This window comes from Lactuca serriola, chromosome 5 (assembly GCF_051521515.1).
Source record: "Lactuca serriola cultivar US96UC23 chromosome 5, Lser_US96UC23_V15, whole genome shotgun sequence".
Lineage (NCBI taxonomy): Eukaryota > Viridiplantae > Streptophyta > Magnoliopsida > Asterales > Asteraceae > Lactuca > Lactuca serriola.
The window spans coordinates 65834303-65852001 of record NC_136412.1 but is presented as its reverse complement, the minus strand read 5'-3'; the positions used below and the strand labels follow the sequence as shown (position 1 = coordinate 65852001).

Below are 17699 nucleotides of genomic sequence, written 5' to 3'. Positions count from 1 at the left end.
ACATGATGAAATTGGGAGAGATAGATTCAACAAATCTAACTATCATGTTCACGAAAGGAGAAGGACTCAAGTTTCTGTTTGCTCTGGCTGATAAGCATCTGTTTTCAACAGACTGTTTGGAACATATCATCAATATCATACACCGATGCAAGCAGAACTCAGCGGCTGATAAGAAGAACTTTACTGACATGCTTCATTGGTATATTACTTTTCGCCATCATATGATAGCCATTATACCGAAGGTGTTCAAAACTGTGAAGAAGCCTCCAGCTATTAAAAAGGAATGAGGTTTCGGCTCCAAAGACGCAAAGGGGGAGATTTTTGAGTCTGTTTGTGTTGCGTCTTTGGCCATATATTTTGTATCCGGATTGGACCTGTCCATCCGTGTCTATCTAGATTAGTTTCGTTGTTATCTAGATTAGCTGTTAGGGTTATAGTATATATATATATATATATATATATATATATATATATATATATATATATATATATATATGCATGCATGTATGCGTATATTGATAACGGTGGTTAATTACGTTGATTCTTGTAACCCTAAACACCTCTACAGATTGAAGTTCTTTATCGAGCTCTTCTGAGGTGTTATCACATTAATCATACGACATATTCAGTGCCATACTTGTTTTCTTTGTTACGTTCTTATTTAATATCCTGCTTAGAATCATACGATCCTAAAAGAACTTTGTTCTAACAAGTGCAATATGCTTTGTCTTTGAGTGCTGCACCGGATTGTGACAAATTCTTATCACGCTTTCAGAGTCACAATAAAGAGGAATCTTCTTCATACTACGTCCATAGTCTCTAAGTTGACTTTGTATCCAGACTACTTGTGAAGTACACGAAGCAGCAGCTATGTATTCTGCTTCGGTTGTTGAGAGAGACACACATGTTTGTTTCTTGGACTGCTAGCTAACTAGTTTGCCATCAAGGAACTGGCATCCTCCAGTTGTGCTCTTTCTATCTAGACCACATCCACCCAGATCAACATCAGAAAAGGCTTGAACAAAGAATCTGGATTTTGTTGGATACCATAGATCGAGCGACGAGGTTCGCTTCAAATATCGAAAAATATTCTTCACTGCCACCATGTGAGGTTCTCTAGGATTAGCTTGAAACCTGGCACAATAACAGACAAAAAACGTAATGTCCGATCTACTTGCAGTTAGATACATGAGTGATCCTATCATTTGATGATAGAGAGTCATATCTACAGCAGGCTTTTCCAGAGATGGTGTTAACTTAGTGCCAAACGCCATAGGAACCTTCACCTTTGAGTCTCCCGTCATACCAAATTTTGCCAATAAATTCTTCGTGTAAACCTCCTGGTTAATAAAAATACCTTCTGGTCCCTGTCTTATATTCAACCCAAGAAAAAAGTTAATTAGACCCATTGAGTTCATTTCAAATTTAGTCTCCATCAGCTTTCTGAATTCAGCTGTTAAGTTGGGATTCGTGGAGCCGAAGATGATATCATCGACATAAATTTGAACTATCATTAGATGTTCGCCTTCTTTCTTGCGAAAGAAGGTTAGGTCAACCAAACCTTCCTTGAATTTAGACAATTTCAGAAAGCGAGTTAGTGTTTCATACCAGGCCCTTGGTGCTTGTTTCAGACCATACACAACTTTATCTAACACATAGCAATGATCAGGGTATTTCTCATTCACGAACCCAGGTGGTTGCTCACCATACACCGTTTCTTCTAGTTCTCCATTTAGGAAGGCACATTTCACATCCATTTGAAAAACTTCGAAGTTTTTATGAGCAGCATATGCCAGAAAGATTCGAACTGATTCCAATCTGGCTACAGGAGCGAAGATCTCCTCATAGCCTATTCCTTCTTGTTGACAATATCCCTTTACCACCAGCCAAGCCTTATTCCTAATAACATTGCCTTCTTTATCCATCTTGTTCCTGAAGACCCACTTCAATCCAACCACATAAGCATCCTTTGGTGTGGGTATTAGTCTCCAAACTCGATTGCGTTCAAACACATTAAGTTCATCTTGCATTGCCTGTACCCAATCATCATGATCAAGTGCAGTGTTGATTGTCTTTAGTTCGATTTTAGAGACAAACGAATTAAACATGCAGAATTCAACTTGAGAGAATAATGCAGTTTGCTTCGCTTTCAACTGAGACTGTGTGAGAACCCGTTCGGATGATTCACCAATTATCTGTGTTTTAGGATGATCGTTAGTCGATTTTGTGAGAGGAGGGTAGTTCGGGTCATAAACAGGATCCAACTCTGCATTAATCTCTTCTTCAAATTCTGATTGATCGTCTTCGTCATTTGTATTTGCATTCTCCCCCTCAAATGACGAAGTATATCCCATGTCAGGTTCAGGTGTTACTCCCTCGGTTGGAGTAGGACGTTCTCTTGGAGAAGAGTTCTCCTCCTCGATTGGCAGTTCGGCTGTGTGGATGACAGATGGACCCTCCCCCTCGAACATTGAGCTTTTGTTTGGAGGAGCTGCTGAGGGTTGATATTTAGCTGGTTTCGAAGGATCTTTTTCAATTTCTTTTGCAGCTTCATCGATAATCTTCTTCATATGGTCGATTTTGTTGTCTGTTGCTTGCGCTTCTGACAGTATGGCTTTTTCTGGTTCGTCGAACAACCTTATGTATTCTTCTAACAAGTTGGAAATAGGAACTGAGACTTGACCTGATTCTGGAAATATGTCCTCAGTGACACTCTCGGGTGTCAGATTTTTCCTCATATAGTTGTCATCAAACGTTACGTAGTAGTTTTCTTCAATCCATTTGGAGTGTTTATTTAAAACCCTATAAGCCTTTGAAGTTAGTGAATAGCCAAGAAAACTTTCTTCGTCATCCTTGTCATCAAATTTGTTTCGGTTCTCTTTGGGGTTAAAAATGAAGCATCTGGAACCGAACACGTGAAAAAATTTAACATTGGGCTTCCGGTTGTTCAGAATTTCATACGGAGTGATGGCGAATTGTTTGTTAAGTAGGGACCAGTTTTGAGTATAACATGCAGCAACAACTGCATCTGCCCAAAAATATAGAGGGAGTTAAGCGAAGCTCAACATTGTTCGGGCAGCCTCACACAAGGAACGGTTTCGTCTTTCAACAGTTCCATTCTGTTGTGGGGTATAGGGAGCTGAGAAGTTATGAGAAATTCCCTTTTTCAGTTAGAGAGTCTTCGAACTCTTTATTCTTGAATTCTAGCCCATTATCACTTCGAATGTTCCTCGCCACCTTTCGTAGTTGAAGTTCGACTTGCTTGATGAAAACTTTCAGCTTTGGAGACGCCTCTAACTTCTGTTTAAAAAAGAATACCCAGGTGAAACGTGAAAAATCATCTACTATAACAAGAATGAACTTACTGGCACTGATGCTTTCAATAGCTGAAGGTCCACATAAGTCAATATGTAGAAGTTCAAGTGATTCAACGATCTTGGTATTGATACGTGATGGATGGATCTTTCTGTTCTGTTTACCCATCTCACATGCTGCACACATGTGTTCCTTATCAAACTTGAGAACCGGAAGACCTCGAACATGATCACTAAGCACTAAATTATTGATATCTTTAAAGTTTAGGTGCGAGAGACGTTGGTGCCATAGCCAGCTTTCATCAGAATTTGCCTTAGACAGCAGGCAAATAGCTGGTTTTCCTTTAATTGGACTGAGGTTTAGGGGGTACATCTCTCCTTTTCTTTCAGATTTTAACAAGACTCTTTTGGATTGCTTTTCGACAATTTCTGATCCTTCATCATCGAATGAGACTTTCAGACCCGTACCCACAACCAATTGAGATACACTAATGAGATTGTGTTGCAATCCTTCCACGTACGCCACTTTTCGAATTGTGAACTCTCTGTTGGTTATCATTCCATATCCTTTGATTGTTCCATAAGAGTTGTTGCCATACTTCACACATCCACCATCCTTAAGGGACCGAAACTCCCTTAGCTCTTCCTTTCTCCCTGTCATGTGACATGAGCAGCCACTGTCTATGTACCATTCGTCATCGAACTGCTCGTCATGTATAACCTGCAAATTTAAGCAGATTTAGGAACCCAAAGTCTCTTGGGCCCTGGTGAGTTTTTCACAGAAAAAGGAACAACAACATATATATTGACAAGATAGATTCTTTTTATGAGTGTGGTTTCGTCTTTTCTTTTGATGGTGTACACTTTAATTTTATTTTTATCTTGTTTAAATTGCAATGTACTACATGGTGTTATGACAGTTGGAATCCTCCTTGGATCCCTAGGGTTAGCTTCATTTTTATTATGATTGGCGTCTGCTTTAGAATCAAGTTTTCCTTTCCCTTTAACATCCTTTATTGATTAAGGTTTCTGTTGGGAAGAACCGAAACATGACCTTCGGTTCTCAGTTTTGGTGTTGGGACCGAACCATGAAGTTCAGTTCTGAACTCTATTATTGAAACCGAAACCGGATGTTCGATTCTGTCCTTTGGAGTCGGAACAGAGACTGGATGTTTGGTTTTGAGATTTGGAATAGTAAGAGTTGGGACTGAAAATTTTCTTTCTTTTGATCTCTGGTTTGTCATTTTCTACAACATTTGCTTCCTTCTTCGAGGGAACATGGTTAGGGTTTTGAGATTGCCAAAACCTTTTTCTCTCATTCAGATTCTTCATGTACCTCTGGTTTCTTTGGTGTTTCTGTTCAGCCAACTCCTTCTGAGATTTACGAATGTTGAAACTTGATTTTGGCATCTCCTTTTTAGCTTCAGTTGGGTTGGAAGATACATTGGGTGTGTTCTTCGTTTCTTCTGGTATCTCTTTTGTCCCACTTGAACTTGGTTTATCAAAGCTTGAAGGCTTATTGATTGGTTCGGCAACATATCTACTCTTTACCCTCCATGAGGTTCGCTCTGATAGAACAACTGTTTCGTCTGCATTATCGATAGGAGCAGACCAAAAATAGTTATCACACCCTTCAACATTGTCTTTGTCAACCAGGATTTTTAGTTCAGCTGTTTGTTTTCCAATGATCCCTGTGACATCATAAACCTGCTTTGGCACAATTTGAACCTTCTAGTAAACCATTGCTTTCTCTTTGAGTTTCTTTGACTTATCCCTTGACAAACGTGCATATTCAACTGAATTTTCGGATATAAGGGGTTTCTCGTTTTCGCTTTTCAAGAACTTAGAGCAATCAACTTTGTCTTCCACCGAAATTTCACTCATCTCACTCTCCTCATCAAATTCAGATGTATTTTCTACATTCATTTTATGTTCGGTCATTAATTTTGAGTTTGAAGAGTCAAATGATTGTAAGGTCTCTATCTAAATTTTCAGCTTATCATTTTCGTCTAAGAGCCTTTTAAGCATGCATTTGTGTTCTTTTGAGTCAATGAAAGACTCAATTTTGTCCATACCGGTTTTATAAGTGACATAATTCTCTTCTGAGGACATTATGGATTCACATCCAACAATGACCTCATCCTCCTTAAACTCAAGGAAGGGTAAGATCATCTTATGAATCTTTTTCCTTATTTCGCAATCTAAATGCAATTGAGTAATATTTGTATATAAGCGTTTAGCAACTAAGCAAAAAAATGATTCTTTGTTTTAAAAACTTCAAATTGTCTCTCTAAAAATAGATAATCTCATCCCTAGCCCTAGTTAACTTCGTCCCCTTCAGCTCAATCCACGTGCGTCTCTCCTCACTCTTCGATGACTCCCTACTGAGTTAGTCAATTAGGTTATAGTTTGTGAAGCGAGTTTGCATGAGACTACTACTGGGATTAGCGAATTTAAATTTAAGTTCGTTTAATTCTTCTTCGTAATTTGTGACGGGAACTTTAAGAGATTCGATATGGATTGTACCTTTTTGATCAACCGATCACAGTCGTGAATCTTTTTGCTCATGGGATTTGCTGCGAAACACTTGTCCTCCTTCAAGTTTGGCTCCTTACGCTCATCTTCGATTGGTGCACCTGCAGTCACCATCAAGCACTTCCCAACCGAACCGTTAACTTCCTCTCTTGCAACATATGTTCTGCCATGTGTAGGCTTCCTCACTTCTTCATCCTCAGAGTCTGTTGACTAGACTTCAACGCCTCCAAACTCATCATCGACCATATTCTCCTGCACAATCAAGACATTCATAGAATTGTTAGCTGCTTTCCTTTTCTTTAGCTCTTCCAGCTTTCGTTCATGATAAGCCTCATCATCTTCACCATCCCTTTTCTCTGCCCTCTTTCATAACATGCAATCTTTGGCAAAGTGATTCTTGTGGTGACAATAATTTCATTCGTATCCAGAATCTCCTACAAGCTTGTTTTCTTTCTTATCATCATCCTTTTGAGAGACGTTCTTCGATTCTTCTTTCACCTTCTCGGAGCTGTAACTCCCTTGCCAGTTTCGGTTTTTATTGGAAGGAAATTTCCTTCTTGCAAACTTCTTAGGGTTGCAGACCATCATTGCATATTCTTCACATGTCAAGTCACACTTAGACACATCTGAGTTATCTTCTTCTTCCGTCGCATTCTTCCCTTTTGAGATAAGGGCTAAAGAGCCCATGCTAGACACCACCTTTTCTTCTTTTGTTACTGTGCTTTCATGGGATTTTAAAATTCCAATCAGTTTTGCCAGCGAGTAAGATTTGAATTGTTTATGAGCCTTTACAGTTGAGACCACTGCCATCCACTCAGGTCTCAGGCCATTCATAAACGTGACTTTCTGCTTAATCTCCTTTCTTTCAATACCATGCTTCATCATCTTCCTGAGCAGATGATTGTAGCGATCAAATGTCTGAAGAAGAGTCTCCTCAGGTTTTTGGGCAAAAGCACTGAACTCAGAGAGTAACAAGGTTTGTATCGAGTGCTCCAAATCTTCATCATTCGAATACAATTCTTTCAGCCTGTCCCATATTTCCTTTGTGGTAGTGCATGAACTCACCAGAAGGAAGGTATTGTCTTGTAGGGAAAATCTGATCATCCTCAAGGCTTTAAGATTGCACTGCTGTTTTTCTTTTTCATCTTGTGGAATCTTCTTTACGTCCACTAAAAGTTGATTGTACTCTTTTTGAGTCTTCACTGTCCTACTTGTTCTAGCATGCACAAACGGACCGATTGTAATAGCTTCCCAGATGAGATACCCATTGTCTTCAGATCCGACCATGTAATCTTCAATGTGATGCGCCCACACTTCATAGTCTTGAGTGTAAAGAATAGGAACTCTTGTGGATGATCCAATGTTATTAGAGATGTTGATGGGATTGCTTTGAGAGTCTTCGTGCGACATGATGATCTTGTGCTCTGGATCTGCTAGAATCAGACTTGTAAACTTGAGATTAGGGTTTTATCAAACACTAGAGTTACCGTCGACAGGTAGAAGACGGCCTTTATATATTTGATAAAAGCGGAAATCCTAATGAATTCTTCACACAGAAGGAATGCGTATGAGTAACACAGTCTCCTGCTCCGATACCAATTTTTGGAATATTAACTCCTTAATGATCGATAGATTCAAGCAGAAAAACAAAAACAAGGAATTAATCAACACAAGAATGGTTGAACAGATGTCGAATGATTAACTTGAACACCTCAGAAGAGCTCGATTAAGAACTTTGACTGTAGAGATGTTTAGGGTTACAAAGTAGCAAAGATAAAAATAACTATCGTCGTATTTAAGGCATACATGCATGCACTATATATAATACTACATAACCCTAATCACGGTTGGACAGGCCCAAACCGGATATACAAAAGACTAGCCCATGACGCAAGACATAATACCCAACAGTTTCTAACTTTACTCACTTACATGCCTTAAAGGGACTTAACACTTAAGAAGAAGCTTAATAAAGGTCTTAATGCTTGCATGGACCAAAATCTCTCATAAAGTTTTCATTTTTATGATCAAGCAACCCTCATGGAGCTAAGATCTAACCTCCATAGCCTCTGGAGTAGATCAAAAGCTCAACTTTAACTCAAAAGACTTCAAAATGCATACAAGACCCCATAAAACGGATCTATCACAAAAGATCATGAAGGTGAGACCTTTTTACCTCAAAAAGCTTGCAACTGAGAAGGTAATCCTGGATCTACAACCTCAAGCTTTTCCTCTAAGTGTTCCTCTTCTTATTCTTCACAACAAAACACCAAAAACTCGCGTTTAGGCTCAAATCTCACCAAATGCACTTAGCGTTTTGAATCTAGGGTTTAAAGAGATGGAGGCTGAAGATAATAGGGTTTGGTGTTGAGTTGATGAGCTTAAATAGGGTCCAAGACCATAAATTAAGGTTTTCATGAAACTGGAGTACGCCCTGCATACTCCCAGTATGCTCAATGTACTCCGAAATGTGCCATAATCATTATCCCTAGTACGCCCGACTTACCCCCTATGTATGCCCCGCATACTAGGCTTAACCTTAAACCCACGAACTTCTGAATGCCATCACTTCTTCGTTCTAAATCTGATTTTGACGATCCTTATATCCACAGAAAGGTAACGAGAAGCTTGAAACTTCTATCAACTCATCACTTCCTTAATACTTCCCGAACTAAAATCCAATATTCATAAAATCTTGAACTTCCTATTTACGGTTATGCCCTTGGGATCCAAAACACAAATCGGACTCCCGGATCATCTAACTTACATTACCTGCACCCAAATAGGTCTAAATATCCCTTTTCCAAAGGCCCTAAGCCTTATGACACCCGATCTTCAGGTCACATCCCCGAATTAGAAAACGATTCGAAATAGGGTGTTACAACTCTCCCTCACTTAAATTACATTTCGTCCTCGAAATCACTCCTTATCACTCTCCTGGAAAACAAAGCTCCGAACAGAACCTCCTAATGTTGATCAAGTCACTGATCCTTTAACTGACGAACCAATACGTTACTGTTATGATTCTGAAGCCCCATAACTTTCCTGGCCTCCACACAGGTAGAACCATTCCAAAGCCCAATCATAAGGGCCTTTTTCTACCATCCGAACTGCTAACATCCTTTTTTGACCCTGAACCTTCTAACTGATATCCTGGGCATATAGATTCCCTAATTCATTACTTGTTGAAGTGAAGATCTTGAATACACACACTAACAATTCCCAATGCGAGTCTAGACCAAAAGCCAACTTGGTGCATAACTCATAACCTAAGATCCAAGGACGTGTACTTGCATTTCACCCGAAATCTTCTGATTCACGTCTATCTTTCCTTAAACCCGTATACAAAAATCCCCAATCCACCACTGAGACTACTAGTCTCACACCTGGTCCAGTCACCAGGTTCCCAAAAGTCAAACTAATAAGGCTACCCCAACCTAAGAATTACTCTTACGTCACTTACTGACCACATAGCCATCCCACTCTAAATGTGATCCAATACCTTGACCCAAGCGGTCCCTATCGGGTCTCACACACACTATCATAACCATACGGGCCTCACCTGAAACATCCTAAAATAAGACCCGCAAATTTTCATTTTTAAATTAATAAAACAGTAAACCATATCATTGTCACAAAACCAAGGTGATCGAATTTTATCAATACATCATCATCAACAGAGTAAATCACAAAATGCGGAAATGAATGGTGTGTGCTCTGTAATCATCCCAGGCTCTTCCCTTTGAAACCAGAAGTGCTTGAAACATAAACTGAAAACCGTAAGCACAAAGCTTAGTGATTTCCCCAAAATACCACGTACCATACATACATAGCACATAACAGCTCCCACCCAATGAGTATAACGGGCACCACCCTAACTCACATAACGGGCCCCGCCCAACGAGTAAAACGGGCCCCGCCCAACGAGTAAAACGGGCCCCGCCCTAACTCGCATAATGGGCCACACCCACCTACAATTCATATAAACATAACAGGTAATGGCATACAGAGTAACCACCGGGTCGCGCCCGGTAAGCATATAAGCACATACATATACAAGTGTCACACAAACAACGAGTATTCTAACATAAAAAATCATAGGTCAACATTGGTGCCTTCGACCCGCTAAACACAGTGAGGAAACTCACCTCAATCCGCTAATAATTAACTAACTGCTCGAACTGCTGAACCGGATAACCTCGTGCCAACTAACAATAAATACAATTTTAATCAATAAATAACCTGATATCCTAAAATACCCTTAGGTCAAACTTGGTCAACCCTGGTCAAAGTCAAAGTCAACGGTCAAGGTCCAAAAGTCAATATTTCTTCCCAGCGGAGTACGTCTTGTCTATCAAGAGAGTTTGCCCAACGTACTCTGATGTTGACCAATAGTGGGGTACTGAACGCATACGCACAGCGTACCACCAGGTACGCCTAGCATACTCACCCTAGTCCCAAAACTCAATTAAGAGCTTATTCCATTAAGTTCTTACATCCAAAACTCATATCCAATCCCAAAATGATGTCCTAAGTCATAAATTTTCCAACTTTATGACTTTGCATGGCTATAAAGTGCTTAATGTCCAAAACCATAAGTTCTAAACCCAATAAGACATCATAACTCTTGCATGGAAAGGATAGAAGGGCCAAGATCACATTTTTATAATTCATAATAGCTTTTTAATGGATAAAGTTTCCAACTTTATCGATTAGAATGGTCCCAACAAACAAGATCTAGTCTTTAAGTGTCAAAGGGACCCAAAAGTTCATTTATTTCAACTTAATCCATTAAGTACAAGCCTCCAAATTTCATATTTGAATCAAAATGATGTTTAGATGGATAAAGTTTCTAAATTTATCCATAACACACTACAAGAAAAAGACCCTTTTACGACGCGCAAACCACGACGCTCATTGATCTATGTTACGCAAAAGAGATCGACATTAAAAAAGTGTCATCTCTTCAAAAAATTTAAGGATTTAGGTCACGCATTATTGCGTGCCCTTAATTTAGTGTTATAAGAAAAAAAAATATCGTTGTTACGACTTATGAAGAATGGACCTATCGTTGTTACGACTTATGATGCTTCTCAAAGCTTCTCAAAGCTTTTGATAAGAACACTGGCTCAGTTGCTTCTCAAAGCTTTTTATAAGCACCCCGTCGGCTTTGCATACCGGAAATCGACCCACATCCTCAAATTAGGGTTTTTTTCATCCTTCAAATTACGACCCACATCCTCCATAGATCGATCCTTATTGCTTCATTTCTCACAAGAAATTGAACACTTTACATTCACAGGGAAACAAAATCAACTATTTCTGGAACTTGGGTTTCGGTTCCAATTGAAATTGAAGGGTTTCTGGTCACCATGATCAAAGGGTTAGGGTCTCATTTGTCAATGAATGCTCACAGGGCCACGGAAGCTAGGGTTTTTGGGCAAAGCTAGAATCGATCTTGTCTCGTTCCTTCGGGATCACGAAGACGCTGATTGCCATGGAGTTCACGCGGACTATGGTTCAGAGAGTTCTAAATTAATTTATCTTCAAATCCTGTTTGGAGAACTTCTAGCTTACACTAATGAGCGATGTGGAATAGATTGCATATCTGCTTTGGTAGTTTCCTTCCAAAATTGATGCTGTTCAAGTATTCTACAAACATTATATATGATTATTAATAAAATCATTTACTCCAAAATCATTATATATACTGTTTACCTGTTTGATCCGTTTGTTCTTATTTCTCAGGAGGATTAAAAAACTGTCCGGTATTTATGGCTACTAGCAAAGTCCGGACAAGTAGTTTCTCAAAGAACTTTTCAGCTGCACCTACCTCTTCTGTCCCTAGTCTCAAGTATGGACCAAATGGAACAATCTTTCTTTCATCAGGCATACCGGATCTTGATAGTAATCCCAATACCCCCTTTTTATATTTTATTAAAGCATCTAAACAAGTATGACAACAATTTCCTAATGGATGAATTGTTTCTGTAATATCTAGAGATTTTAGGTGGGGGATTCCATTTAGGAAGTCTGGTAATGATCATGGAAGACACTGAAGCACCTCATCATATGCTTTTGTTAAGGACTTTCATGTCTTAGGGACTAGTACACAACCAACCTGTTCTTTATGCAAGCCCAGTCAAAAACCCTAGTGCCTTTCTTAGAACCTTGCCAATTACTTTAGTCCCCAAAGATGACAAATCTCGTAACACTGATGCAGAACAGGTACTACTTTACTTTTTCCCATTTTGCCCTTAGGAGCATGCATCTTTCTCTTCACAACTACAACTGTATTAATGTAAATTCTGTCTTTTTATGAGCTTGTAGAAGGATTTGCGGATTGCTTGGCAATATAAGAAGTACCTTGGGGAAAATAAGCAACATAACGAGGAGCGAGGTAATTTTGTATCTTTTTATCCATTCTGGGGATTTTTAGTATAAAAAGTAAACATCTTTTGTGTTGTGATAATGTGATGCAGATAGGAAAATAGAGTATTGTAATGAATTTGACCTAAGGAAGCCTATAGAGAATCATTTGATAACGGGAAACCGTGTGGAGTGTTTTAGCCTTTTAGATTGTTCAAATCTTGTTGGATTCCGTGATAGTTGTTCAAAGTTCATATCTCAATTTCCAAAGTACTGATGTTATTATTAGTAGTGGACTGATCTTATTAAACTTAAAAGTGGTCTTCTTCATTGACTCTTACACCTAATTTTCATAATTCTAATCAGGTATGATGGAAATATCACAAGTGCAGGAAGAATTGCTATCCAATCATTTTGAAGCCTGTAGTGTTCAAGGGATATCAAATAGGCGGTGCAATCTGTGATGGAGCTACAGGGGCGACTGCCAAAACGCTTAAATTACCTCGTGAAGATGAGTTCTGGAGTAGGGGAATTAGTGCCTGTGCAATCTATGATGGAGCTTCACCAATTTTTAAGGGTGAAGTTCTTGCTGTTGTTGGAGGAGGTGATACAGGAACTGAGGAAGCAATATATTTGACTAAATATGCAAGACATGTACATTTACTTGTACGCAGGGATCAATTAAAGGCCTCACGAGCTATGCAGGACAGGTTAGAAAAAATATGTATTTCTCTTCTCTTAATTGGAAACAAAAAATAAATACAAATTTAAAAATGGATTAAAAATGGAAAATTTTGTACCAATTAAGAGGATATTATTACCTATACAACAAGACCCATCTGCAACCTTTGACTAAATTAGGAAGGGAAGACTGAAAGAATTGGTATAAATCTTGATTAATGAAAAAGGAATCAAGGGAAAAGTCAATGATAGCCTTCATTAGAGTATTTGGTTCAGTTGCATCTTCAAATTCAGAGCTGCTGCTACTGCTCCTTGAAGATCCCTAGTCTCCATTAGAGTATTTAGTATTGTCGTTTCTGGTTGTTTTGTTTGCTTCTGCTTATGCTGAAATATTTATTTATGTGTTGTTTTTGAAGGATAATTATCTTGAAGAGGCAAGGAAAATGAGAAACCTCCATTTCTTTACAGGAAGGTTTGCCTGCCTTTCTTTCAAAAAAATTTGATTTTTTTTAACCGGATTTGTTTTTTTAGGATATACTATATAGTGGTAATTTGAGTTTTTTTTAATTGGTATGGTTCTTAACTATCGAGATGAAAAAAATGAATTGGTTTAATCTGATTAAAAATGGACTTTCGTGATTTTGTTTGTAATTGATTTCAATTATATAGTTTTAGCCCGATATTTAATCGTTAGGATAGTAAAATCTGATTGGATTGGACCAACTTGGACCAATTTTTGCAAACTGGGTTTCGTCATGCCTGGTTTCATATTGGATTTGGATCCAATTTTCTTATACATCTCTGTTTGATGCTTATGGATACCTTTGATCCTGTTTTTGACTATTTCAACAGTTGTCTGCTATTGCTTGCAAGGTGTGTATTTTTCACATGTGAAACAAATTGAAAGAGACACTAACTGTTATGCTCCCTTTTATATATGTTTGATTAACATCTGATAATCCTTTCTTTACAATCGTACATAATCATGAAAACTTGTTTATTATCTCTATATATATGTTTTGGTTTATTAAGATCATTTGAATGAGCATAATCTTCAATCTCGTAAAAATATTAGTAGGGTGGCAAAATGGGAAAGCTTTATATTGGTCAAAACGGGTCAGGTTGACCCACCAACACCTTTTTATCCGTTACTTTTTTATTTTTATAAATAACTAATGATTAAAAAAACATATTATAAAATGGTCAATGGCTTTTTTTATACAGTGTTTCTTCCCTGACATGGTTTATGTCTAAGTGTCTAACCAAGATACAAGTTTTGTTACATTGGGACAACGTGTGTTGGCGTATCCTCTCAAGTGAGTTGCCATTATTAATTGCCTTTTATCTTATAAAATTAAAAAATTGAAATTATGATTTTTTATAATTGATTGGTTGATATGTATTGCAGGGTCCTGACGCATTATGGGCATCCTGATGTGTTTGACCGAAAATTCCATATTTCTCGAGGTGTAATAAGTAAGGCTTCACGTGTTATTAATATAAATCAAGATATATATGCAGGGTTCAATTCCACTTTTGAGGCAGGGTAACATCACGCACCATGAATACATACAGGTTTGTCTCATCACAATGCTATGCTGCTAAATATTCATAATTTATAATTATATTCTATTTTTGGCTAATATTTTTACATATGTAGGTTGGTAAAGGAAGAGACGTTGGGTCAAATCAAATTGCCCTGTTTGAAGGTTGACCAATTCTGTAGAGCACCTAGTTTTGGTGACAGAAAAAGTCAATATCTTGATGATATTGCTATTCTTACTGGAGGCAAGTATTTCATATTTTGTTTTTTAACAAAGGGTTCTGGTTGAAATCTGTCTTGCAACTATTCGCTATGACTACATTTGGTCCCTAAACTTTTAAAAATTTTATTGCATACAAGAACTGTAATCAGAGAGGAGGTAGGTGTTGACCAAAGACCCAACCACCATTGATCGTGATGGAAGCACACAGGAGTTGGTGAACAGACGGGTGGCTCAAATTAGAAACCTTGTTGAGGCAGCATAACAAGATTATGAAAAAGAAAAATAAATGAAAGAATTTTATTTAATTTTTGTCTAATCTTTTTACATATGTAGGTTGCGGGTGGAAATGGAGAACAAGTTTTAAGTAGGGACGTCTACAGAATTGGTCAACTCTTTGATTTTTTCAGAATGCTCTCTTTCTACTTCACCACAGTTGGTTACTAGTTGAGTTAAATCAGATGTTTTGTTTCAAATAATAGTTATATATTTAATTTTCCCTTTGATAGTTTAATGTTAGTTTGGTTCAGGTAACTGTTGAGAAGGTTGTTTTGGAACAAAGCAATAGCCAGTATGAGCTTCAAGGCGAATACGTGTTGCTGGAGAATGAGGCTTACTAAGAAGAGCAATGGCTGGTAATTTAGGGAGTGTGATATCTTCTATGGGTGGCTGGAGAATGAGGCTTGAGGTTCCACGTGCTGAAATTGATGAGATGCTTCCACTTGCTAGGCTTGTTTCCCGAAGTACCAATCCAGCTCTTCAGTTTAGATCAAAGGTCATCCTCATTCATTCATTCATTTATTAAGTTTTAGTCTATCATCCAAATCCAAAAAGCTCTCATCTAAATCTAATGTCTTCTATTTGCAAAACACATGAGAATGAATGAATGAATGCCCTCTACCAAAATATAACAAACACAACCTATCCTAATCCTGTTCATATACCATAAGAGAGTAAAGTAAAGTAGGTTCCATTCCCATACATTGGTTTGGTAAACAGAGTAAATAAAGTAGGTTGCTATTTGTAGCAAAGCTCTATCTAGTCTAGGGGTATATAAATATTATATGATTTTAGGTGATGTTGTTCCCCATTACCTTAATGTTGATCTTGCATTGGGAGATATACGTGTTGCAAAGTTTATCAAGTCTGACTACCCATTTGTCCCATTGGAGGAAGCTCAAGGTTCTTTACTTCTCTTACACTGTAATAATCCATCTTCACACTTATTTTGTAGTAATTTTTTTTTGCAGGCAATATAGATACTTTGAGCAAGTTCATACATTTAGTCCTTGAGCGGTGTTACTAAGGAAGAGTGGAGACAAGTGAGGCCCACATTTAAAAAAAGCAGCACAAATCTTGTTTACAGTGAGGCACACATTAGGTTATTAGAACTATTAGTTTGTAAATTTTTGTTACAACTTCTATTGATTTGTTTTATCTTTCCATGGAATGATTATTTGTATGACATTACATTTATGCAATGTATTCTATTTCTTATATATGATATTTTATTTTCTATTATGAAACATTAAATACAAATTTAATCTGAAAATAATTAAATCTATAAATAATATTTTTTTTAAACAAGAAAAATTATGATACGCAAAAATGTGTATCATCTTCATTTATGACATGGCCTTTCTTGACAGGGGCTTTCTTGATACGCATTGTGTGTCATTAACACGCGCGACGTAAGGCTATGACACACGAATGCGTGTCGTCTTCCTTTATGACAGGGTCTTCCTTGATACGCATTGCGTGTCGTAAACGCGCGTCGTAATTGCGCGTCGTAAATGCGCGTCGTCTCTCTTTATGACAGGGCCTTCCTTGACGCGCATTTGCGCGTCGTCTGAGCCTTTTACGACGCGCAATGAGCGTCGTAAAAGGCTGTTTTTCTAGTAGTGACAAGGTCACAAACTTTCAAGATTTAAACTTTATGCACTAAAATGACCAAAAGCTCATAACGTCCAAAAATAATAGATCTAATAAATGCATCATCAAGAATCAAACTTTATACCTCTAGAAGATAGATCAAGGTGAAAAAAGTCCAGATCTATAAGCTCCAATGCAACCAACACTACTCCAAGAAGTTCCTTCTTTTCCAAGGTGCACCATGCATACTCTAAAGCACTCAAAAACACGTTCTTTTAGCACACACGGCTCAACTAGGGCGAGGGTTTCATGGAAAGGTTGGAGGCTGAGAATGGAGTGAGTTTGGGGGATTTAAGGAGCTTTAGTAGGGCTCAAACCAAAAAAATAGGGTTTGGGCACTGATTGCGTACTCACAACGTACTTTCGGTAGGCCGAGTGTACTCAGGGTGCCTCAATACGCCCTACATACTCCCCTCTGTATGCCCAACGTACTTCGCGTAACCCAAAACCAACCAAACTTCAAACATACATAACTTCTTCATTCTAACTTTGATTTTGACATTCTTTATATCCACATAAAGTTAACGAGAAGCTCTACACTTCTATCAACTCATCCTTTTCTTAAAAATTTCTGAAAAAAATCTAAAATTCATAAAAGCCCGAACTGACACTTTACAGAAATTCCCCTTGGCACCAAAACACAGACCGAACTCCTGAATCATACAAATTACATTACCCACACCCAAATAAGTCTAAATCTCTTTTCCTCAAAGGCCCTAAGCTGGATAATATTCGGTCTTCGAGTCACCACCCCCACATAGGAAACGGTTCGGAATAGGGCGTTACATCACCCATGAGTCTCACCTAATCTATAACAATGAACGGGCCACACCCAGGGGTCTCACACAATCGAGAGCTGCTCGGGCCTAACCTTGCCTCGTACCTAAATGGTCATCCTCCCATAACAGAGAGATGCCCTCCGACAATATTGTCTGCCTTACCCTAGGTACGAGCTGATCCTCTTTCATACCAACGGCCACCCCAATGATGGTCTACCTTAATCTAGAGAATACTATGATCCCATCACAGAGTTACAACATTTCCACAATCGTATCTTATCCTGGTGTATGTTATGGATACCTCTTAGTCTTAGAACACTTCCATT

At 38.2% G+C, this 17699-nt stretch overlaps 1 protein-coding gene and 2 pseudogenes across 1 annotated transcript; 2 read left to right on the top strand and 1 right to left on the bottom strand.

The window, feature by feature from the left end:
- Positions 1-931: 931 nt before the first annotated feature.
- Positions 932-2738, bottom strand: LOC145049560 (uncharacterized). Its single transcript, XM_078997945.1, has 3 exons — positions 2121-2738; positions 1767-2033; positions 932-979 (listed from the first exon to the last, which is right to left on the bottom strand). Exons 1-3 carry the CDS (start codon positions 2736-2738, stop codon positions 932-934), a joined length of 933 nt encoding a protein of 310 aa, XP_078854071.1.
- An 8885-nt stretch (positions 2739-11623) lies between these two features.
- LOC145050219 (elongator complex protein 4-like) lies at positions 11624-12636 on the top strand (annotated as a pseudogene).
- A 45-nt stretch (positions 12637-12681) lies between these two features.
- LOC145049559 (callose synthase 10-like) lies at positions 12682-14613 on the top strand (annotated as a pseudogene).
- The last annotated feature ends 3086 nt before the right edge of the window (positions 14614-17699 follow it).

Excerpts from the sequence above, each read along its gene's own strand:
- LOC145049560 (XM_078997945.1), bottom strand. The coding sequence starts at position 2,738 with ATGAGGAAAAATCTGACACCCGAGAGTGTCACTGAGGACATATTTCCA. Across the intron at positions 2,034-2,120 it reads AAACTGCATTATTCTCTCAA|GCAATGCAAGATGAACTTAA; the intron begins GTTGAATTCTGC and ends GATTGGGTACAG. Across the intron at positions 980-1,766 it reads CTGCTCATAAAAACTTCGAA|ATAGAAAGAGCACAACTGGA; the intron begins GTTTTTCAAATG and ends GATGTGGTCTAG.